The sequence below is a fragment of the Dipodomys merriami genome, unplaced genomic scaffold, assembly GCF_024711535.1.
Source record: "Dipodomys merriami isolate MVZ:Mamm:240054 unplaced genomic scaffold, mDipMer1.0.p SCAF_45, whole genome shotgun sequence".
NCBI classification, from domain to species: Eukaryota; Metazoa; Chordata; class Mammalia; order Rodentia; family Heteromyidae; genus Dipodomys; species Dipodomys merriami.
In genome coordinates this window covers 8,526,842-8,550,314 of record NW_027206013.1, presented here as the reverse complement: position 1 = coordinate 8,550,314, position 23,473 = coordinate 8,526,842, and the positions used below count along the sequence as shown (strand labels likewise).

Genomic DNA, 23,473 nt, shown 5'->3' with positions numbered 1-23,473 from the left:
TACCGAGTCCTGAGGACCCTGCCCCAGCCCAGTCCTGGGCACCAAATCCTGGGTACCTTGCCCCAGCTCAGTGCTGGATTCTAAGTCTTGATTACCAAATTCTGAGTACCCTGCCCCAGCTCAGTCCTGGGTATTGAGTCCTGAGTGCATGCCCAAGGCAGCTAGCATCTTTACCCAGAGCAGGCTGACCTCTGCAGATGGCTCCATGCTGTATTATTCTTCTGTGACTGTTTTTTTTCTTTCTGGCGGCCTGTATGGGACTTGAACTGAGGGTCATGTGGTCTTGCTTGGCTTCTTCACTCAAGGGTGGTGCTCTCCCTCTTGAGACATGCCTATACTTACAGCTTGTGTGTGCACATGTGCATGTGTGTGTCAATACTAGGCTTGAACTCAGGGCCTGGGCACTATCCTTGAGGTTTTTTTGTTCAAGGCCGGTATTCTACCACTTGAGCCACAGCTGCACTTCTCACTTTTTGGAGGCAAGTTGGAGATAAAAGTTTCACAGACTTTCCTGAATGGGCTGGCTTTGAACCATGATCCTCAGATCTCAACCTCTTGAGTAGCTAGGATTATAGACATGAGCCACCCACATCCAGTTTTGCTGGTCTTTCTTCCTTTCTTTTTTTTCCCTTCCCTCCCTCCCTCCCTCCCTCCCTCCCTCCCTCCTCTCTCTCTTTCTTCTTTCTTTCTTTCTTTCTTTCTTTCTTTCTTTCTTTCTTTCTTTCTTTCTTTCTTTCTTTCTTTCTTTCTTTCTTTCTTTCTTTCTTTCTTTCTCTGTCATAGGGCTTGAACTCTGGGCTTGGGTGCTGTCCCTGCGCTCAAGGCAAGGGCTCTATTGCTTGAGCCACAGTGCCACTTCTGGTTTTCTAGTGGTTTATTGGAGATAAGAATTTCATGGACTTTCCTGCCTGGGCTGGCTTTGAACTGCAATCCTCAGATCTCAGCCTCTTGAGTAGCTAGGATTACAGGCGTGAGCCACTGGTGACTGGCTTTGCTGGTCTTTCTAACTGGAACATACCCACAGTCACTGCTTGCCCTACAAGAGAGAAAGATGGCCCAGTAGAAAGACTGGATCCTTGAGTTCTGGGTTCAAGTTCCAATCTAATGATCAGTCAATCTTTGATTAGTCTCAGTGTGTCTACCACAAAAATAGGGATCATAAGAGCTGCCCTGCCTTTGTCACAGGCTACTGTGGACTGAAGGAGCTCCTGCAGTAGGTGAGGACGCTTGGCATGGGTTATTTAAGAACCACTTGTGTGACGGGTGGCATTGTCGCTTAAGTGCTGAAGCTTCATTCCATTCTGCACCCCCCTGCTTCCCTCCTTTCTCTTCTAGTCCCTGAGGGCAGACCTCTGAGGTCTCTATTGCTTTCAAATTGCTTCTGTCTTTCAAATAAGTCAAATATGCCACAGATCCAAGTCTGTTTCAAGGCTGAGCTAAAATCACCAAAGCAATTATTTAGGGGGAGTTCAGGGAATTGTATGTAAGATTAAACGATCACTTTCATGTTGGAGTGGAAAATAGGTAAATTCTCAAGGACTGTGAACTGCTCCTTTCATGATGTGGCCTGGTACGAACGATGAACGATTTTTACTTCTGGAAATACCAAGGGTAATGGATTATTTTTCTTTAAAAAAAAAAACCCTTTTAACTAAAGAACTCTTCCTTTTCAATGAGAAACCATTGTCCTTGCTCTCAAATTTACTATGAGATTGTTTAATTGCTTAGGTGCTGGTGGCTCACACCTGTAATCCTAGCAACTCAAGAGGCTGAGGTCTGAGAATTGTCCTTCAAAACCAGCCCAGGCAGACCAATTTGAGAGACTCTCTCTCCAATTAACCAGAAGAAAAATCGTACTTGATATGTTATCCAGTAAGGGATATTCCTCTACTTTTTCATCTTGCCTTTTATTTTATTTCATTTTATAGAACAGTTTTCTTTGTAGTGTTATACTCCTGAGGTCAATGGAAAGGGAAGACACCTTATATCTAGAGACCAAGAGAGCTTCCAGAAGAGGAGAAAGCAAGTCTATGAGAATTTTCAAAGGACAGTAAGGGTGGGAGGTGAGAGAATTAGTCATTATTGCTTCATCTCTTCTTCACCCTGAAACAAGATCACTTGAGGAGGAAGTCCTGAGTCCCAGGTAGCTCTGAGAACACTTTAAGGCCCATATTTGGATTCCTGGTACACTGAGATTCTGGACAACTGGTTTGCAGTGCCTGGTGCCAGCAGCACCTCACAGGGAGCTACCCACCCTGCCAGGCTCACACACCTGTGGCTGCACACAAAGGGCCCCACAGAAGAGGGGTGTACACAGTGGTGTTGGGGTTAAGAGTTAAATACATGCATTAATGTGGCACTGTAGGACTAGCTAGGCATCGTGCCTATCTCCCTTCACTATCTCCCCTCAAACCCTGGAGAAGCAAGCAAGCTCTATGGAATGTGCTGCTAGGAGGGCAGAGCAAACAGGCCTTGGAGCAGAGCGAGGGCAATACAGCTAGTATGGGAAAATGAGGCCTGAGGTCAGGTGTCACCTCCACTCTCCATGGCTGGCATGTGAGAGCAGGTGGAAGGTAGTGAACTCTTAGGAAAAGTGCCGGACAGCAAGGGCCAGAAGCTCCTAGGAGACAAGGAGCAGGTGGGGGGGGTGCAGATGCTCATATATGCAAATACTGGTTAGACCCTGGGCTGGAGGGGGAAGAGGAGAAGAGGTGATTCCTGGAGCTGATAGTGATGGTACAATCAGATTGAGGCTAGATTGACCAAGGAGCATCAAGTCAGGGAAGAAAGGTTTCAGAAAAGTGATTCAGAGGCCTCAGAGCTAAGAGGGAGGGGGGAAAGATGGTGCCATTTAAAAAGGCTGGAACTAGGTTGAGTACATGTGGCTCATGCCTGTCATCCTAGCTACTCAGGAGGCTGAGATCTGAGGATTGCGGTTCAAAGCCAGCCCAGACTGGAAAAGTCCGTGAGACTCTTATCTTCAATAAACCACCAGAAACTAGAAGTGGCACTGTGACTCAAGTGGTAGAGCTCTTGCCGTAAGCTGAAGAGCTGAGGGACAAAGCCCAGGTCCAGAGTTCAAGCCCCATGACCAAACCCCACTCCCCCCAAGAAAAGGCTTGAACTAAGGCATGCCTGGTGAGGGGCTGCCTGAGCACAGGTCTGGCTTGGAGTATGAAGTGAGCTCAGCTGAGTGTGGGGTGAGCTCAGCTCCAGGGAAAAGCTTGTATCTGGGAGGAAGGCGTGCCTAGAAACTAAGGTATGCGGGCCAGGGACATAGGTCTGTGTCTGGAGACATATTAAGGTTCTTAGGGGAAGTCCAATGGCCAAGGGTGCCTACAGTTCTGGAGCAGGAGGAAGATAAGCAGCATTGGAGGGGTGGAAGGAGCTCCTCACTCACTCCTGGGTGTGCGGTATGTTGAGAGAGAAGTGAGTGGGTGGAGGGAACCGTCATGGTGAAAGGCAATACCTGGTTGGGTAGTTCACCACCCACAGTCACCATTGGTGAGTCTGCAGCACGGTTATATTCTCAAGGCCAAGAGTAACATAGTACATGTCTTAAATATTGATTGTTAAATAAATGAACAAAGACAAGAGCAGGGATTTCACTGCTGCTGAGGACAGGCCATAGAAAGCCATGGATGTGGAGACTTGGTAAATTCAAAGAGGTTTTACACAATTGGTTGTGGCAACAGCCAGCAGTTGTCATGGAACCAAAAGAGACTGACCACATGTCCGGAGTGATCACAGCTTCAGAAATCCATCCTACCTTTTCTCTCCAGATCCTGTCCTTGCAGAAATGCCATTCCAAGCTTTGGAATACAGAGATATGAGGAGAAATATCTGGTCTTCAGTGCTTCTGCCAGGTCTTCAGGCATCTACCAAACTCCCTGTCTGAGCCCCATGCCCCATGGGTACCTGGTGACGGCCACAGGATGATTTTCTCTACATCCATGCTGGCTGCTTTGTCTTCAGGCTGGCTCCACCACTCACCAGACTGTCTTCCCATGGGCAAAGGGAAAACTCATGCTTCGTGTTTTAAGCTTCTGTTCTTAAAAAGGTCAGGGGAAACACGAGATAGGATCCACTTGGCTGTTTCCACAAGATCAGCCACTCTCATCCTCCTGGCTAAGCTGTGCACTTATACCAAGATACTTACTAACGCCTACTTAACTCTCTCCTCAGAGCCTTTTGGAAGGAATCCAAATTTGAGAATCAGGGATAAAAGAGCAGTTAGTTTTACAGCTGGGTCTTCTTCAGGTCCTCAGTGGTCTGGTTTAAACTGTGGCGTCTTGCTTTAAAAAAAATTCCTCAAATTGATACAGCTGTGCCTGTTCAAGTGCCTTTATACATAAGGCTGTGCCTGCCTTTTGGAATCCAGCCACATGGGGCCACTGCTAAAAAGGGCACACAGAGGGCTGGGAATGTGGCTTAGTAGTAGAGTGTTTGCCTAGCATGCATGAAGCTCTGGGTTTGATTCCTCAGTACCACATAAACAGAAAAAAAAAGCCAGATGTGGCACTGTGGCTCAAGTGGTAGAGTGCTAGCCTTGAGCAAAAGAAGCTCAGGGACAGTGCCCAGGCCCAGAGTTCAAGCCCCAGGACTGGCACACAGAACTTCTGCCAGCAATCAACCCATCTGAGAAGAAGCCTGACTTCAGATTAAGAAAGGCCAATCTCCAGATACAGGGTTGAAGAGCTCCTGCCCTTTTCCCCTGCCTTCCTAGAGACTCTCCAACCATTGCCTTACTCCAGTCAGGTGGAGTCAGGCTAAGTCTTCTTAGCTCACAGTGTTTTCACAGGCCATTTTGTGGGGTAGACAAATATTCCATATGCTGCTTACCTGCCCCATCTGTGAGTTACTGTTGGCCAGAAGTTTCTGCTACTACCCATGCTGCATCTCTAGGCTCAGCCTCAGCCTAGAGCAAGCTGCATGCTCATCAAGTATTTTTAAAGTGCCACTGCTCTAATTCAGAGTGAAACTGGCAACTCTCTTTTGAGGGACAATATAAATGCCAAGAAAAAATTATCTTTAGTTTTTCTCCATAATGTTCTAGAAAGCGTCTGGGATAAGAGAAAACTTTCCTCTTACAAAGTTAAACCTTGTTAGTTGGATTAATTGGAAGTGTATTAATTACTTTTAAACAGCTGTGACCAAATTACCTGTGAGAATAATTTAAAGGAGGGAAGATTTATTCTGCTCACAGTTGCAGGCTCAGCCCATGGATGCTTGGCCATGCAGTTGGTTGGAAGAAACAGGTGGTAGGGGAGGCTGTTTACCTCATGGTAGACAGGAAGAGGCCAGGGACCAGAATAACCTTCAATGGCATGTCCCTTGTGATCGCTTTCCTCTAACTGGGCACTACCTCCGGAAGTTTCCAGAACCTCCCCAAATAGTGATACTGGCTGGAGCCCAAGTGTTTTGTACATGGGACTGTGGAGACATTTCATATTCAAACCATAACAGGGAGATCAGTTTGATCAGCAAAAGCCAGACTTAGAAAAGACCTCTGTGAAGATGGGTTGGAACTTGCAAGGACCCACTGACACTTGAACAGAGCAAGGAGACACAATGTCCTGCTTGCAAGCACACTTCTGCTCTTCATTTGCTCCTAACTCTTGCCTTTTTTCTCCTCTATTTAAGAAAGAAGGGCACTTTGGGACTTGTATTAACATAATCTCCGGTTTACAACATTCTTTGTTTTTATTTATTTTATATACTTAGTTTTTAAAATTTCATTTAGAATTTTTATTTTATTTTTGTGTCAGTCCTGGGGCTTGAACTCAAGGCCTAACACTGTTCCTGAACTTTTGTGCTCAAGGCTAGCACTCTAACCACTTGAGCCACAGCTCCACTTCTGTTCTTTGGGGGAAGTTAACTGGAGATAAGAGTCTCATGGACTTTTCTGCCTAGGTTAGCTTTAACCCTTGATCTCAAATCTCAGCCTCCTGAGTAGCTAGGATTACAGGTGTGCGCCCCTGGTATCTGGCTATTTAGTAATTTTTAATTACACCTTTAGCATCTACAATACTCCAATCCCAAAGGCCTGGCTCTCAATAGTAGTATTCATTCCTCATCTGCCCACAAGAGACTGAAGTTGGGATCATACTAGCTTCAGAACCCTCACCTCTGGCTCTTCTTTCTAAACAAGTTTAATAGCTTCTCTCTGCCATCTTGAAAGGGTTTCTACCTTTGTAACTCTCCTAAAAGGACACTGTGCTGTTAAGTGAATTAGGGAACTTCATTTCTCATATTGAATTACTAAGACAGGCATTTCCATGGGTTCGCTATGCTTGTCTATTGCTGAACACTGCCTAATACTCCACTGGGGGCTGCGCTCCCCTTTTCTCTGATGACAGGGATTTCAGGACTTTGCGGTTCACAACACAGCCTTAGTCCTCTCCCTTCCAGGACCCTCCCTTGGGTACCACCCCTGTGGGAGCTGCATGATGATCTGCCATTACAAGGGGATGCCAACTTCTCCTGACACCTTGCTCTCCCTGTGTAAGGCAGCTAGAGGATCCACACCCCCTCTAATAGCTGGTGTCATCAGAGTTGTTAATATTGGCCACTCATTAGCAGTTTAGAACCAGCTGGGGTCATCAGCATTGAGAATTAGTGCAATTTAAATTCACCAGTAGTACCATTTGATCAAAGTAACGTCTCCCATTGAACATTTGGGAACATAGAAAAGCACTAAAGAAGGGAAGAACATAATAGCAATAGTTTAACAAGGCTTAATATTCCTTAACAATGAAGCAATATTTACCCCACAAAAAAAGGACAGTCTACAATGGCAATTTATTTAAGGCCTTTTGGGAGCCCTCTTCTTAGATCTGGCCTGTGCTAGAGCACAGCCCTGCCCATCTTAGGGTCCCCAAAGTGCCACTGCACTGTCCCAGGTGCCCAGGGAGCAGGTTCCATGCTGCAGTTAAAAGCTGAGGACGTGTCTGACATTCATAAAATTGCCCTCCCAGGAGGCTCGTGTTCTCTATGGTGGCTTCAATCCCCGCCTCTTTTGATCTGGGAGGAAGGGACTGGAAGTTCTTATTAAATACTTAATAAAAGCAATTCTTTTATTTTGAAATCCATTTTCAGAAACTCCTTTGTAGCATTTGACTTCCTTTCAGCACGAGATGCCATTAAGGAGAGCAGAACCGGTCTGCAGAATAACAAGGACGTGGCGGCGGCCAGGCGGCGGTAATTGAATGAAGGTATCCCCCACGGCACCCAGACTCAATTTCTAGGGGCACGGCAGACTTCACAAGCACTTGAGAAAGAGACTCAGTAATGGTAACCCAGCCCAGCATGAACTAAGTCTGCTCACAGCATCTTCTGGTGACTACATTCCAAATAACTGACGTTCACTAGGGGTCAGGTGCTGTGTGAGGCAGAGCAGGGGGGAGGAGGACAGAGCCCCGGCTCTCCAGAGTATTGCCATCTACTTGGAAGATGCATAATTGTGTAACTGTGAAACAAGATGAGCAAAGTCAGTGCTGTTACTAGGCACTGTGGGGTGGGGGGGGATTACAATCTGAGGTACACTCACAGGGACACAAAACACTTCAACTAATAACTCAGTGTTGTTAGTGTAAAGAAATAATGTGTGTTGATTGTGTGTTCTGAAACTTTTCTTGTGTATTGGTTCTGGGGCTTGAACTCCAGGCGTTGGCACTGTCTCTGAGCATTCGTGCTCATGGCTAGAGCTCTACCACTTGGGTCACAGCTCCACTTTGAGCTTTGTGAAATAAGAGTTTCAGACTTTCCTGCCCAGGCTGGCTCTGAACTGCAATTCTCATATCTCAGCCTCCTGACTAGCTAGGATTATAGGTGCGCACCTGGCTATGTCCTGCAACTTTTAAGATAGAGAATTCTTAAATTAGCAGACATGAACATTATAAAGACATGTGATGCTGCTGGAGTAGGCTTGTTCATTTCCTGTGTTCTTATGTCACCAAGCAAAGGAGCCTTCAAAATATGAATTTTACAGATGAAAAGAGCTACACCACTGAGATTTCTTACTGTCTTCACAAAACTGAGGCAGAAAACAGTTCCACAACAACTCCAATCCAGCAAACCAAACTCTACCAGTGAAATTGCCAACTCAATGATGAGAACAAAGAACACAGTTTCTTGGAGCAGATTTCTGACAAGACGGCTCCCTGCCACAGGGGCGGCGTCATCTCTGACAGTAAGGTGGGAGGCTAAGCTCCAAGGACAGCCCGCCAATGGGCCTGGAAGCAATATAGCCTTTAAACTCCTCACTGACTTTATAATGGCAAATGTCCTGGTGAGCAGATCTGTGTGTGCATCAGCCCAATAGCCAGAGATCCTGTGGATGTAACCTCTGTGTGTGTGTGCGTGCATGCGTGCGCACATGTGCATGCACACATGTTTATGTAACTCAGAGACCACAGCAACTGGCAATCTTTCTTCTCTCCCTGCCACTGATGAGGAGTGCACAGTCTTCTACTGCAAACAGAGTTACTCAGCCTCGAGGTTCAGATGTGCTGTGCATAAGTGATGTCCAATGAGGAGAGAGTCAAAGGGAGATCCTCTACCTGCTTTATGTAGTCACCTGACCAATGAGATCAAGAAAAACCTTTGTTTCCACACAGGCTGAGCTTCATCAATGGCTGGTTTGCACTGCGATGACCTTGTCAGTATGAGGGAAATGACACAGAAACCACTGTATAGGATGCACATCAAGATACCCTGTGATCTTAACTCAAGTTCTGGACAGTAACCTTCTAAGTTTAAAAAGTCAACTGATGATTCTAACATGCCTGAGGGCTTTGCCTCTTTGGAAGAGCTTCCATGAACTATACTGGAAGAGAGTGGCACAGGCCAGAATGCAGGTACTGTGCAGGCTTTCTACAAGGAGAGTCATTCAAAGACCAAACCACCAGGAAGATGCTGAAACACACAGTCCCCAATAAGGAAGGGCAGGAAAGCTGCAGAGAGGGCTCCTGCTATGGTGCTCAGGCCTTAAATACCAGGTGAAGTATGTTCCTTGTCCTAGCCCTCCCCACCTCCCTCTCCACCCCTCCACCCCTGCCCCGCCCCAGTCCTGTGAAGCTTCTACAATCCCCAGTGAGGTTCCCCAGCCTGTAATGTCCACAGCACTGCCCAGGTCCCGGACTCGGGGTACAGCAGTCACATGTGTGCACATTGGCCAAGGCATGCTCTTACTTCATAAAACACAGAAGCTAGAAATGACATTCTAACATGCTTCGCTATTTTCTCAAAACATGATATTAATTTTGATAATTAAAAACAGAACAAGTGCTGGCTTGGAGTCTGGGTGAGATGGAGGCTGGGGTCCTGGCTCTGATACCAGCGTGGCTGTCAGCAGGCCCCACTTCACTGCCAGCTCTGCTGAATACAAGGCTTGTGCCCAGCACCACTTCAGTCCTTTCAGATATCACCATTCCATTCCCCAAGGGCTGCTGTTTACCTAAGAACTCTTTCCAACCTCATGTGCACTCCAGCAAGGAGTCCCACTGCTGGAAATGCTCTTCACATATGGAGTGCAGCATCTCTACAGGGACCAAGCAGCTCAGGTGCTCTGTGACTATAGAGAATCATTCAGGACACAACCACACATTTGTGCTTGGGACCTCCTGCCTCCACCACCACAGTGGATTCTCTGTCACCAAGCCTTCCAGACATTTGGCCATCATGGCCTGGAGGACTAAGAGACCTGAAAAAACTGGTTACAACCAGCATTAGGCACATTCTTTTGTGATTCGTTACAGAAATTATTTTTCATATGCAAAATAGACAATCACTGTCTTAAAAGTTTGTAGCTCTTACAATCTTTATAGAAAGCAGCTCCTCTCTACCTCAGACCACACTATGAAGATCTATCCATACACAAACCCTGTCACCAATGCTACATATAAGCAGGCCATGAGCTATCGCACACATTGCAGTCTGTTTACAGGCAGACCCCGGTCTCAGTTTTCATGAGCTGGTGTGGTCCACTCACAGGCATGTTTAAGCAGGCTCCCCCGCTCCTCATGGAGCTCCTTCACATCTGAATGGAAACTACCAGGAACAAATAGGGCCTACTCTCCTATGCTTGGTCTTGCATACAGACCTGGCTCTACTATAGCAACTATAAATAGTCTGAGCACAAATGTATGAATTCCACAAGCATTCATCTACTGGTTCAAATAGCATATTTCCCAATCAACAAAACACTGACACCACCACAAGCAGGGAACACACAGAGAGCAGACAAGGGACATTACTCCCTACCTGGAGTAGTAAGACTCTACCCCCAGGGCCTCACGGACACTGGTGATGTGATGCTCCAGGGCTGAGCTGGTGGCTGGTGGAAGGGTCCCGCTGCTGCCTGCCTGGAAGTCACTGGGGTTCTCTGTCGTGTTATCACCCAGGTAGTGTTCATGAAACTTCAGAATTCCTGAAACAAGGCAGGCACAGCCAATGTCAGGCATGCAATTCCAACAAAGACAATTCCAACAAAGGGGTCAGGAATGCCAATACTACTGGACTGTGTAGAATGCTCAGAATCCAAGGGCTCAGGGCTGGTGGAGAGGTGGGGCTGAATTTCAATGACTGAAGCCAGGTAACCCAAGATATAAGCTTTGGCTTCTGAAGGTACTTTGGGAGCTCCTGGAGGTAGGACTGCGTCTTGTGGAGCCTATTCTGATGCTTTGCAGGGGCACTGGCTCCTACAGTCTGCTTTCAGAACCCCTGCACAAGTGTGCCCAGGTAGATTCTCCAGACACTGAATCACAAGCAAAAATAGAACTAGCCTAGAGGAAACTGTGCCACCAAGGACTTCTATTTTATCAAAATAAGTATAGAGTGCAAAGGCCAAATAAAGACATTCAAAACCATTTTTAAATAAAACTAACTGGTCAATGACCATTAATATATTAAAGGAGAAAAAAAACCACACCATCAAAGTCTGCCTGAAAGGGAGGCATAAGCACAGGACATATTCTGGAATGGTAATGAGGTGTGTCAGCCCTCGGGAACGCCATGCTCTCTGATTGGACCGCAGTCCCCAGCCAAAGCTTCAGAGTCTCATTAAGAGCAAAGAGGAACAAAAGAAGAAACAATGGGACTGTCACTGCACAATGGCTCATTATTACAGGATTCTGGATATACCACCTGTCAAATCATGTCCCCAAGACGCAGCAATCACAGAAAGAGATAGCTACCCAGCCATCGCCAACCTCACCCACGTGTGCCAGTGTCCCTCTGGGGCCTTGCTGAAGCTGACATCCTTCACCAGGTCACCATGAAAATCACAACTTGAAACTCTTAGCATACAATCTAAGGATCAGAGGTCAGGAAGTTCCTCATGGAAAGCCCACGAGAACATGGAATTAAAGAGGAAAGGTTTTCTGAAAAACAATACTGACATAGGACAGGTAGGCATGTATGCTCGGAACCCAGGAAGCATCTGGGAGCTGTCATCCCAAGCCATCATTTTTTTTAACCCAAAGGGAAAGAAACACAATCAAGAAAATCTTGTCAATTCTTCTTGGCAGTTGAACTTTTTACAGATATTCAAGAAGCCCATTCTTCAAGATTCCCAATTATAACACCCACTTCCCCAGTCAATAAACTCTAATTGGATCTGGTGTGTCTCCAACATGGAGAAGCCATCAGCATTTTATTATGCAAAAAATATGGCCCTGGCAGCCAATTAGTGGTTCTGTATTCAGTGAAACTGTTACATCCTCAACAATTAATGTTGGATTAATCAAAGGGATTTTTACTTCTAAAACAGATCTTCAACAGAACTGGCTTTAAAAAAAAAGTGGGGTCCCTTAAACTAAAGAATTCCAAGCTTAAGACTTATTTATAAGCCATGAGAGTTGCCATTATCATTCTGGTCTCTTACATGACAACAGATCACAATTATGAAGTCCTATCAAGAAAGAACTCATTAGGCCTGGCTGCCTTGGCTTTATTAGCTGATAAACAGCAGCGCCTGACAAATAGAGCTCCAGTGACACGCATGGTCCAGCTCTCAGTCTTCCTTTCCTGGCAGGGGCAATGCTTTTTGGGGCTGGATTATTAATTGAGTGCCTCATCATAGAATTGCTACCCCTAGCACCAGGCATCGCTCCTTAATCTGTTCTATGAGACCTCCCCACATTAGTCTTTCACTGGGCTCATGTCCTAATTTCCCTAGGCCCACAGAGAGAGACCTCACCTGCCCCAGGAGCAAGCAGCCAGCTGTACAAGTAGCCTGCAGCCAGGGAGTAGTAGAGCACGAGGCCCCGCTGCCCGTTAACCATTTCTAGGATCTGGTCGATGGTGACTGGGGAGTAGGGGTCTGAGTCCTGTTGTCCTGTTTGTCGTTCCACCAGAAGATCAGCAAACGCCCTTGTCCGACCCCTTTCTGCCACAGCCAGGGCTTCATCGTGGTGGCCTAGGAGACAAAGAGTAGGCTGAGGAGACCAGTGTGCACATGCTCACTCAGATGAGCCACAGCCACGGTGGGCACATTGCCCACTCACAGGACCCCATGTTTTACACTCAGCAAGACTGGCCCCATGCCACTTAAGTTACTTGGCCTTCCCTATCTCTGCCAGCACCACCAGATCCCACTTGTTCAGAGCTCCCTAACCAGGCTGTGGCCTCCTGCTGCAGTCCCTTGGCTGCCTGGACAGATGCTTGCCACTCTGGTTATCCTATCAACTCCCGGCTCAACTCTGATCCTGCCATAGAGCTGGTGGATGAGATCTGCAGGCAGCTCTCCTGACAGCCCTCCTAGACACACCCCCATCTCCCAGTTCCTGTGCATCCCACCTACCTGGCCCTCTCTTGGGACCTTTCTCTTCCCACTGACCTTGGCTCAAAAGGAACAACTGTCATTGTTCAGCCTACCACAAAAGGCTACACCAATCAGTGAGGGTTACAACCATGTACATGGCTGAGAGGTGTCCCTTAATCACCTCCTGTATGCCAGGAGCTGTTTCTGTAGGAGCTGACATCAAGGTCTACTGCACTCCCAGGAGCTTCCCTCTTTTCTAGCACCCTGGGCAAAGGTTTTAAACCCCTGAGATCTTGGATCATGATTGCTTTAGAACTGCTGTTTTTAAGCTCTTCCTCAGCCTTTCAACCCAGGGTCTAATTCCATGTCCTCTAAGAGGCCGTCTGTAATCTAGTTTAAAAGCTGATGTACCTGCAGAAAAGCACAAACTGAAGGCAACCTACTTTCAGGTGAGGCTTTTCTGTGAGTGCTGGGGGGACACCACTTGCCCTGTAAATATAAACTGCAGCTGGGGCCTGAAGAGAGAGCAGGCAGAGGCAGGGAGCAGATGCTCGGCTCTGACAGCGCTTCAAAGCTGCCTTGCTTCCTGCCATTTGAGCATGCATAGAAAGTGGAGTTTATGGGAGTGCATGCAAATGTCTTCCTTTCTTCTATTAAGTTATTAACTGAAGCAGCAGGGACATTTTCAATGTACACTGGAAAATCAGCCCCAAAGTGCTAGACAGACTTAACATTGTGACTATAACAGGAAATAAATTACAATCCCAGGCAATTTGTAAAAATTCTGCAAAAGCAACTCGCGTTTTCCACAGCTAAGGGCAAGTTGGTAAAGGGCTTCAACACCAACCTGTCTTTCTTTGTTTCAGCGAATACCTTTGAGAAAGAGACAGGAGGCAGGAGGCAGGAGGCAGGGGAATGAGAAGGAAAAGGGAGCCACAGGCTTCATGACCCGGTGTGTGTCATGACCCTGGGGTGCAGACCCAGAGGCAGAAACATTAACTAGGCAGCAGCTAACGAGGACATGTGGCTGAGAAGAGAGCAGAGGCCAGTAAACTCTCAGGCACTTTTCTGATGCCAAAAATGTGTGGCAGGTGTCAGTGGAGAGAGGGGACACCTGCCCTGGCTCCTGGGCCTGCTACGTGGCTTCCTGTCCCGAGCCTCTATGGTTAGCCCATCTCCCCATACTGAGCTTCCTGCCTGATGTGGCTATGAGCTACCTGTGTCTTTACTACAATCCCTAGGACATGCAATCAGCACACAGTAGTTTCTCTGCCAACCTTGTCCAGTATACAAATGGACACAATGACTGGGTGTGGTCATGGCTCCATGGTCTCCTGTGACATATCCTACTTCATCAGAGTCACTAAACAACTTGGATGCGTGCAACCCCAGCTTCTCCCTCTCACCTAGGCTGACGAGCACCCGCTGCAGGGCCTGGTAGGATGATGTCTGCAGGTCGAACAGGGAGAGTTTGTAGTCGGTGCTCAGCTGCGCCTCGTGCCGGATGGTTTCAAACAAAGCGGATGCTCTGTACAGCTGTAAGGAAAGGCAGAGAATGTCACCATGTCTACAAAGTGGGTCCAGCTGTTCACAGAGTAGAGATGACGTGTGCACACACTTGGGCACACACCTACATGGTTTTTATTTCTTAGAGGATCAAGCTGCATTTCCAGTGGATCCTTGTAGACTTGATGAGGTATCCTGCTATACCCAGGACACCATAATTTGTGTAATCAATTTTTGACTTATAGATAAGGGTATCTAAGATATGGGTTATGGATTTATGAAGTCTGTGAAGAACTCAAGTATTAATCCCAACAGGGCTGACTTTGATTAGAACAAAAAGCCTTCCCTCTTGTCACCAGATGACCATAACCCACCACCTCAGGTTTTCGGGGGTACAAAGATGTTGGTGAGGACCAGTGTAATGGGTGAGCTGGAAATGGACAAGCTGGGACAAGGAGACAGAGGCGGCCACTCTACAGGAGAGTAGGACCTTTGTGGTCCAATCAGATACTGCTTTCTGGAACTGGAGGTTTGCTGGACAGGCCTTCAGAGGTGCCTTCCTCCTCCTCCGCTCCCACACCCACCCTCCCTCACACAGGGAGGCATCTGGAGACCCAGGTGACTGACATTCTGAATGGAGACCCTGCCCCACTGCTCTGTTTAGCCAAATTGAGAAAGCAGAGTTCTAAGACTGGTACACATAGACTTGGAGAGAGCCACAGGAGAGGAGGGTGCCTCTAACCCTACCTCTTATTTAACAGGTTTTGGAGCCTCTGTTTCTTCCTATCTATCTAGAACAGGCAGTTATTATTTGACTTGCTAAGGTAGTGTGAGGAGTAAATTCAGTGAATGGAAAGGACATGTCACTACATCAGTGTGTGTCTTAATTTTTACAACCAGGAAATCACAGTTAATCCTTTAAAGTGCCTTTAATAGATCAGGAGCAGAGCACAGTGCCCAGCATTGGAGGACACTAGGCACAAACTCGGGCATGTCACATCCTCCACCCTCAGGGGCACCTCTGGAATGGAGCCTTGTGTTTATCCTTGGTCCCCTTTGCCTGGCGCAGGGTCCACAGCACCCTTCACACTACAGAGGGGTGAGTATGATCCCAGACACGGCAGTCTCTATCATTTCAGCTCAACAGAGGAAGCCCAGAATGCCAGGGATCTCAACACTCCAGCTTCTTGTACAAGTGCGGACACAAGGAATTACCATGAGAGAGGGAGAGAGAAGTTATATCTATTGTAAAGCTACAAAGACATTTACTCCAGTGACTATGAATTCTTATTTTGCTTCTGTTATGAAGAATGTAATTTCACATTAAAGTTTAATGCAGAGCAGCAGCACATATTACAAGAATTCTAACAAAATTATTGAGAAATTCATCACAGCATGAGCGGGAATCTTTGCTGACGGGAAGCTCAGCACTTCTGGGCTGGTGCGGGCTGGAAATATTGTGCATCAACCTGAGGGACGAGGCTGACATGTCTGAGGAATGCCATCACCACAAAGACAAGCATTCCAAGGCCTTCCAGGCTTTGAGAAACATCTGTACTTGTTCAGGTTCTTCTGCTCACCTGGTGTTGGGCCTCTTCCAGGTTTCCACTAGCCCAAAGGGAGAGGCCAAGGCCATGGCGAATTTTTGCCTCATCTTCTCTTCGGCCCAGTTGTTCAGCTAACCTTAAACCTGAAACCAGAGAGAGAAAAATTCAAAGAAACAGAAGACAGATAATTCCACCCTGCTGAGTCTGGGAAGGTTAATTTTGTTTCAGGTGTTTGAAACACAGCCAGAGAGATCATGGGACCAGAGCCCAGTGGCCAAGGCAGAATACACATGCCTTCCAAACCCTACCGTGTGGTGATGTTTCCAGGACACTGGGAAATACCCAGCAGGAGCTGAGGCAGCGGCAATCAGCAGGAGATATGACCATCAGCAGAAGACACGCTTGCAGGGCAGGCGCAAACACGGGAGACAAATGAAACTAACCTGGCCGTCCTCCCAGACATGAAACTCTTAGCTTTGCAAATGAAAACTATGGGCTGATAAATTTATCTCACCTGATTCTTTGACTGGAAAGAGCTTTTCCTGACAGCCAAGTAGAGATGCTTAGATACTTCTTCCCATCGTCCTATCTAGCTACACAGCAGTCAATCAGCGCTCAGAAGACTCTGAGGTTCTCCGGAAGGCGGAGTACGCACACAGCCCGGCCCTGCTGCTGTTACTGATGGCACCGACACATCTCTCGTCAATCTCCCTTCCTGCATGCCCGAGAATGTGATGTGTCTCAGTGGGGTTGCAAAACAACTGCTGTTATGAGTCAAAAGCCTGAGATGAGACAGTTCTCATTTCAGTGGCCTTCAGATAGGCACCTGCAGCTCAGGTCACCTACCCACAGCAAGCTTCTGGGTTTCGGGACACCAGCCACCTCCAGGGCTTTGTGGGAGCCAAACCTGAAGGCAGTGGTTTATTGTATTGTCACTAAGCCATTCTCAGTCATTTTGCTCTCATTATTGTGTTTTCTGTGCAGAAGCAGCTAGCCAGAGTGGAGGGCAGCCTGAACGGAGAGCAGCCTGTGTGGAAGCAGCACCAGCACACAAAGGCGGGGCTTCCTTCTGCTCTGATCAGCACCTGGGAGCGGCCTCCCTGCAGGCTGCGCCCCTGCAATGCTGACCTCTCAAAGACAGCTGAGTCAGCAGGAGACTGAGGAAAGTGAGGCGCAGGCTCAAGGTCCTAAACATCTTGTACTTCAAAATATACAAGGAGTGGAAAATTCAAACTGCATTTTGAATCCAATTCATGTCCTGGGTAATGACAATATTTGCAAACAATTCCCACGTGAAGATAGGAAAGATGATGGCTCCTGAGAGAAAACCAGGAGATGCCACTTTTCATCTTCGGCACAGACCCTCACCCCAGTAGTGCCCTCACTTCTGGGTCAAGCCCCCCTTGGAAGCAAGATCTATGAGAGCAGGGACTTTACTCGGCTCCTTCTGGGTCCCCAGAACTCAGGTTACCACTGGTAAATAGCCAGGGGTTCAACAATGAAGACTTCACAAAACACTGGGCAGATGTGGTATGAAGTGCCCAGCTTCTATCCATGTACCTGACCTGTCTCCTTGTTCCTGCCTCCCACCCCCCCAACATCTCCAGAGCTGTTGGCCCAGGATAAATCTCTAAATGGGTCCAGTCTTCTTCCCTCATTTGCAAAATGAGAAACAGCTGTGGTTTTTCACCATCAGTATCCACCCAAATCACCAAATCACATCCATCCACCCTGCCCCTGAAGCTGCATGGCACTGGGGCGGAGGAGAGAGGGGGGATGCCAAACTGAAGCCCCTCCCCGGAAAGCCAGAGACACCTGGGGAGGAGGGCAGATTTGAACTGGCCCTTCCTTAACAAGAGGCTACAGAATGCCCCCTCCAGGTGCTCTGCAACTGAGCCCGCTCAGAGGTCAAGAAAAAAGGTACCTGGCAAGACCAACTAGGAAAGGCACAGGCTATAGACTGTTCACAAAATGAACTCTGCAGGATTTATCACAAGGAACAATAAGCATGAAGGAATTTTCCATAAATACAGAACTATACTGCAACATCTCAGGCAAACCAGCTGTTACACAGAAACTGATTCAGGAAGGACTAACAAACATAGTGGCCAGGTTGTCAGATGCTGGGCCTGATTTGAATGGGTTTTACGGATTCAACTGACAGTCACTCCTGGGATGCTGGGATTTTACCACTGCCAAGGGTTGGAAACTGAAAGCCAGCATGTGCACTTGAGGCGGCCAGGCAGAGCCCCGTACGTATGGAGAAGAGTCAGGTATGGTGGGCCGGGCAGTGGCCTGTAGCTTCTGTGTGCCCTTCAGTCTGTGCTAGCACAGTCATGTTGGCATTGGGTATTGTGGGGTTCTTGAGGTCAGAAAACTCAGGCTGAGCTCCCCTCTGTACCTAACCAACCACAGGGGCAGGATCAAACCACTGTATTCCAGGTCTTGGTGACTTAGCTACAAAATAATAATGGGGATAATCTCATTTGCCTCCAGGGGGAGGGGCATACCAACTCAGTAAGCAGAGCACTAGAACATGCACGAAGCCCTGGGCTTAAACCCCAGCACTGAAAAAACCAGAAACGTCTCTCAAGACAGTTGTGAGAAATAAATCAGGTTGAATAAACTACATATGCAAAGCCTCTTGGAAACAGTTTTTGCTTAAATCTGCAACTATCTGCCTTCAGCAGCCAGTGCAGGGTCCCCTGCGCCCCTCATGCCTGAGGCAGGAGGCCTGTGAGGAGAGGCTGCCAGCCTGAGGGTAGAAGGCAAGCACGATGCTGCAGGACTTAGGCCTAGGACTTCATCCTAGGCCCACTGTGCGCAGGTGGCTTGTAGAACTTGGTGGTGTTGGTGGAAGAGAAGTAGCCAATTTCCAGGCCTGCCTGGAACAAGACAGTGCTGTGGCACTAGCCCAAGCCCTGTACAAGCACCGGGCAGGACGCCTGGCTTGCTGCTCAGTGATCCCCAGACAGCTGCCTCTGGGTTGGACCTCAGCTGCCATGTCAAATCTGACATCTATATAGTTCTAGTATTTTCTAGAGGGTCAATGAGACTTGGAACATATAGCCATTTTCCCAATTTTGGCTCCTACAGTCTTTTTTTTTTCTTTTTTAGATCAGAGACTGGGACTTGAACTTGGTACCTGATATACCTGACACTTTCACTCACTGGCTAGCTCTCTACCAATGGAGCCATACTCTCAACCCTGTGGTTTCACGTGATCAGATCTCACTTGACTCATCTGTGTGAGGACATGCCATCTATTCACCAGTCTCGGGTTGCAAAGCTCTTGGCCTGCCATGGACACAATCACCAAGGCAGCATGGCAAGCTGGTTCTGGGCCAGGGGTCCAGACAGCGAAGCACCTTAGCACTATCAAGACTCGCACTGAGCTGACAATGAACCCTGAGCCCCAACCCCACTGAGAGACCCCCCCACCCTACACAGAGGTGGCAGGCACTGTGAACCCACACAGCCCCACGCACAGAGGTGGCACTGTGAGATTCCCCCCCACACAGATACGGCACTGTGGAACCCCCCCCCACAGAGGTGGCACTGTGAGCCTCCCCACCCCCCACAGGGGAAGGTATTGCGAGCCCCTCAGCCCACACAGGGGAGATCCTACTCCACACAGAGGTCATTCCCACTGCATTTCCCCTCTGTGTTTGAGAGATCACACTGGGCCTTTACACCTACCTTCCTGCAGGTACATGACTGCCTGGGAATAGTTCTGCAAGGCATGGTGGGTCCTTCCGAGGCTGCTATAGGACACTGTCTTGGCCACCAGGTCGTTCATCTGTGCGGCGATGCTCAGGTGTTGTTCTTGATAGACCACAGCCCTCTCGAAGGTGCCCAGGGACTCGTAGGTCAGGCCCAGGTTCCCATAGGCTCGGCCCTGGCATGTGGGGTTGTTGGTTTCCTCTGCTATCTGTAGGTCAAGCTGGTGATACTGCAGGGCTGTGTCGTACTCCCCCATCTGCTGGTAGACCCCGCCCAGGCCACAGGCCGCGTCACTCTCCAGGGCTCGGTCCTTCATCTCTCGCGCAATGTTCAGCTGACGTTCAAGGCAGGAAATGGCTTGTTCATAATTCCCTAATTGGCTGTGCAGACTGCCCAGCTCTCCATAGGCCTGGGCTTTATTGAAGGCCTCTCCGAGCTCGTGGGTGACCACAAGCCTCTTCTCGAAGCACACAAGGGCTTGCTGCAAGCTCCCCATTGCCCTGTGGGAGGAAGACAGAGAAGCAATGGTATCATTCGGTGCAGGTGCAGACATGCTAAAGCCCCTGAGAAAATGAAAAGCATTTGTCACTGTCACTTACTATAGAGGCTCTTAACTCCTCTTCTAGCTAAAATCTATCATGTGCCCTCAGAGTGAGATGCACAGGAATTTCATAATCTGGAAAGCAATTCAAAAGTCATCCCTCGATGACCTTCCCAAGAGCTCGGGACTCAACGGGATGTGCACCCAGAGGGAGCATAAAATATATTAATAGGCACAATGATAGCCGAGGAACGCTTTGGGTCTCCGGGCCTCCCAATTTCCACTACCGCTTAGACTATGTTTTTGAAATCACTTTATAGCAACTGTAAATCTTCCTCTCTGTGCTTCTCGGAGCACTCTGGGTGATGATTTAGTTTGACCTCTGCCCTTCCTTCACTCCAGGAGCCCTAATCCTCTGTCTCTCTGATAAGGCCATATATTCTGTAGACACAGGCACCTTCTTGGGGTCCCCCCACTTGGAGGAAAGCATTTCTTGGCCCACAGTGTGTCTGTCTGCGCTGCTCTGAGATGACAGGATCAAGGAGGGGATGTGGGCTTTGGCAACAGATCAAACACATTGTGGGGCTACAGTGCTCCTGAGCCTCAGCTTCTGGCGGAGCTAAATCCCAGCTCACAGCAGGTGGAGGTGTGTGCACAGCAACACAGGATTGCTCAGACAGGGTGTCCAGGATGATGCATGGTACACGGGCCACATTTATTTACTCTGTTATCCAATGGCTTTGCTAAGAGCAACATAACAGGGTCGCAGTAATTGGTGGGTATGTGGGGAATGTCGTACTAATAAACGTCCATGACAGGTGGGAGGCCCTCAATTTGCTTTTCCATCCTTATTTACTCTTTTCTTCTGCTCATTCTAATGCAGTCCCAAAAGTCCTGCATTTGGAGTTGGAGAGTCCCAAGTTTGCCTCTCAGTTATCCCGTTTAAGCTGTGTAATCTCAGGCCTCAGTCCACCCTCTGTGGGCCACAAGTAAGGACAATAATACCTGCTTAACCCCAAAGGTCTTGGAAGGAATCAAGGGAACTATGTGGGAAGAGCCAGGTAGCTAGCAAACTCTGTGCACAGATGCAGCTGCCACCACTCTCACAACCCTTGTCCTCTGTCATTGTTACCTGTGTCCGTTCCCTAGACCCCGGTAGGCCTTGGCTTGGTCTTGCATGCGATTCAGACTCTGGGCCACTGACAGATACTGCTCATAGTACTTGATGGCCTCCTCGTAGTCCCCTAGGGCCTCGTAGCAATCCCCCAGATTGCCGTAGGCTCGGCCCCTATCCAGCACCGACTCATTCCCACTGAGCTGCTGCAGCATGGCCAGCTGCTGCTCGAAGTAGCCGATGGCATCCTCCATCACGTTCATGTTCATCTTTGTGATGCCCATGTTGCCATAGACCTGGGCCTCCAGGCTCGGGTCCTTCAGCTTCTGCCCCAGATCCAGCTGCTCTTCGTAACACTTGAATGCCATGGTATATTTCCCAAGGGCCATGTAGACAGCAGCCAGGTGCCCATGGGCCCGGCACTCGCCTGTCAAGTCGCTCAGCTCCTGATAGACCTCCAGTTCCTGCGTGTGATACCCCAAGGCTTTGTCGTACTTCTGGACCATCCGGTAAGCAGTGCCCAGGGCGGCATATGCGCTGGCCTCCAGCCTTCTGTCCTTCACGTGGTGAGCTAGGCCCAGCTGTTGCTCATAGAATTTTATTGCACCATTTATATCTTTTTTACAGATGAATATATCGCCCAGGTTCCCTAAGGCTCGAAATTTAGCCTGGGAATTATTCAAGGACTGGGCTAGGGACAGCAGGTACTTCTGACACTCCTCAGCTTTGCTGAAATTCAGCAGAGCTTTAAATGCCAGGCCCAGGTTGCAGTAGGCTTTCGCTTGGCTCAATTTGTCATGAAGGTCTTTGGCCAGTGCCAGGTCCTGTTCGTAGTACTTCACTGCCTCCTGGTAGTTTCCAAGGCAGTAATGGGCATAGCCAAGATTGTGACAGACCTTCCCTTCTCCTTCCATGTCCTGAAGGTCTGGAGCCAGCCGCAGGTACTGCTCGTAATAGGGGGCAGCCTGGACATACTCCCCCCGAGAGCAGTGGAAGTTTCCCAGGTTGCTGAGGGCCCTAGCCTCGCTCTGGATGTCTCGCAGCTCCCGGGCGATGTTCAAGTGGTTCTGATAGTGCTGCAGGGCCCGGTCATGGGCGCCCAGGGCCTGGTAGGCCACAGCCAGGTTGCCGTGTGTGGAAGCCTGTGAGGCACGATCATTCACCTCCATGGAGATCTGCAGCTCCTGTCGGTGGTACTTCACGGCCTGGTCATACATGCCCAGGGCATTGTAGGCATTGCCCATGTTCCCGTAGGCGCGGCCCTGGGCAGCGTAATCACTCAGCTCCTGTGCGATGCACAGGTGTGTCTTGTGGAGTTTCAGGGCAGCATCATAATCACCCTTCATCTGGTAGATGATACCTGAGACAGAGAAGAGTGGAATTGCTGGTGAGCAATTTAGAAAGCAATGTCATCTGCGACTCCATTTATAGCAAGTACCATCCAGATGAATTCAAGAATTTAAAATAACAGAAGGTAGAGTTAAATATTTACCAACTCTCCAGAGAGAGGATACTTTCCTAAGCTTCAAAGTAACAGGAACAAAACATCGACAGATTTTGATTACAAAAATGAGAAGTTTTATGCAACAAATAAATATCCAAAATTAAAAGGCAAACACAACATGGGAAAGCGTGTGGCACCATATGAAAATGGTTAATGGCTACCGTGGATAACATTTCACTCAGTTTGATTTTTAAAAGAAAGAAAAAAGAAAACCCCAATTTACTGAAATAGGCAAAAAAGTAGAAGTGATAGTATACAACTCACATTAGAAGAAATACAAAGAAGGAAGAAAATGCTAATTTCCTTCGATAATAAAAAAAAAACTAAAAAATCAAGAAATGCTCAAGTGCCATTTTTACTCCTCCTAAATTAGCAAATAAAAATGTCAACACCTCCTTTAGTAGCATTGGCTCTGAAATCGGGGAAGACACCTACTGGTAGGGACTTAACCAGGAGCCAACTTTGCACAACTGTGTGGCAGGAGCTACAGGTGTGGCCCTGCCCTGCCCTGACACTTCAGTTCAAGGAACCCTCAGTCAATATCAAGGAGTTCAGCTGCAGACGCGACAGCTAGCTGCTTGCAATTTCCCATGGTATAGAAGAGGGTGAGTCAGAAACACCATAAATACCCAGCTCTGGGGGATCATGTGAACTTGAGAGAGGGCTGTGGTATACAAAAAACTGGGGTAAATGTTCAGGAGGAGATGATGGTGATGATGATGATGATGATGATGATGATGATGATGATGATGATGATGATACCTGCTCTGTGTGA

The 23,473-nt window shown here is 48.2% G+C and overlaps 1 protein-coding gene across 3 annotated transcripts in view; it reads right to left on the bottom strand.

Annotated features, from left to right (window-relative positions):
- Positions 1 to 23,473, bottom strand: part of Ttc28 (tetratricopeptide repeat domain 28) — a 483,958-nt gene that overhangs the window by 42,240 nt on the left and 418,245 nt on the right. For all 3 annotated transcript variants that reach the window (XM_069994613.1, XM_069994614.1, XM_069994615.1), the window contains 6 exons: positions 21,213 to 22,554; positions 19,516 to 20,039; positions 15,850 to 15,959; positions 14,170 to 14,299; positions 12,200 to 12,418; positions 10,264 to 10,429 (listed from right to left, as the gene is read on the bottom strand). In XM_069994613.1, the coding sequence (XP_069850714.1) occupies positions 10,264 to 10,429; positions 12,200 to 12,418; positions 14,170 to 14,299; positions 15,850 to 15,959; positions 19,516 to 20,039; positions 21,213 to 22,554 (2,491 nt within the window). The remainder of the gene's footprint in view (positions 1 to 10,263; positions 10,430 to 12,199; positions 12,419 to 14,169; positions 14,300 to 15,849; positions 15,960 to 19,515; positions 20,040 to 21,212; positions 22,555 to 23,473) is intronic.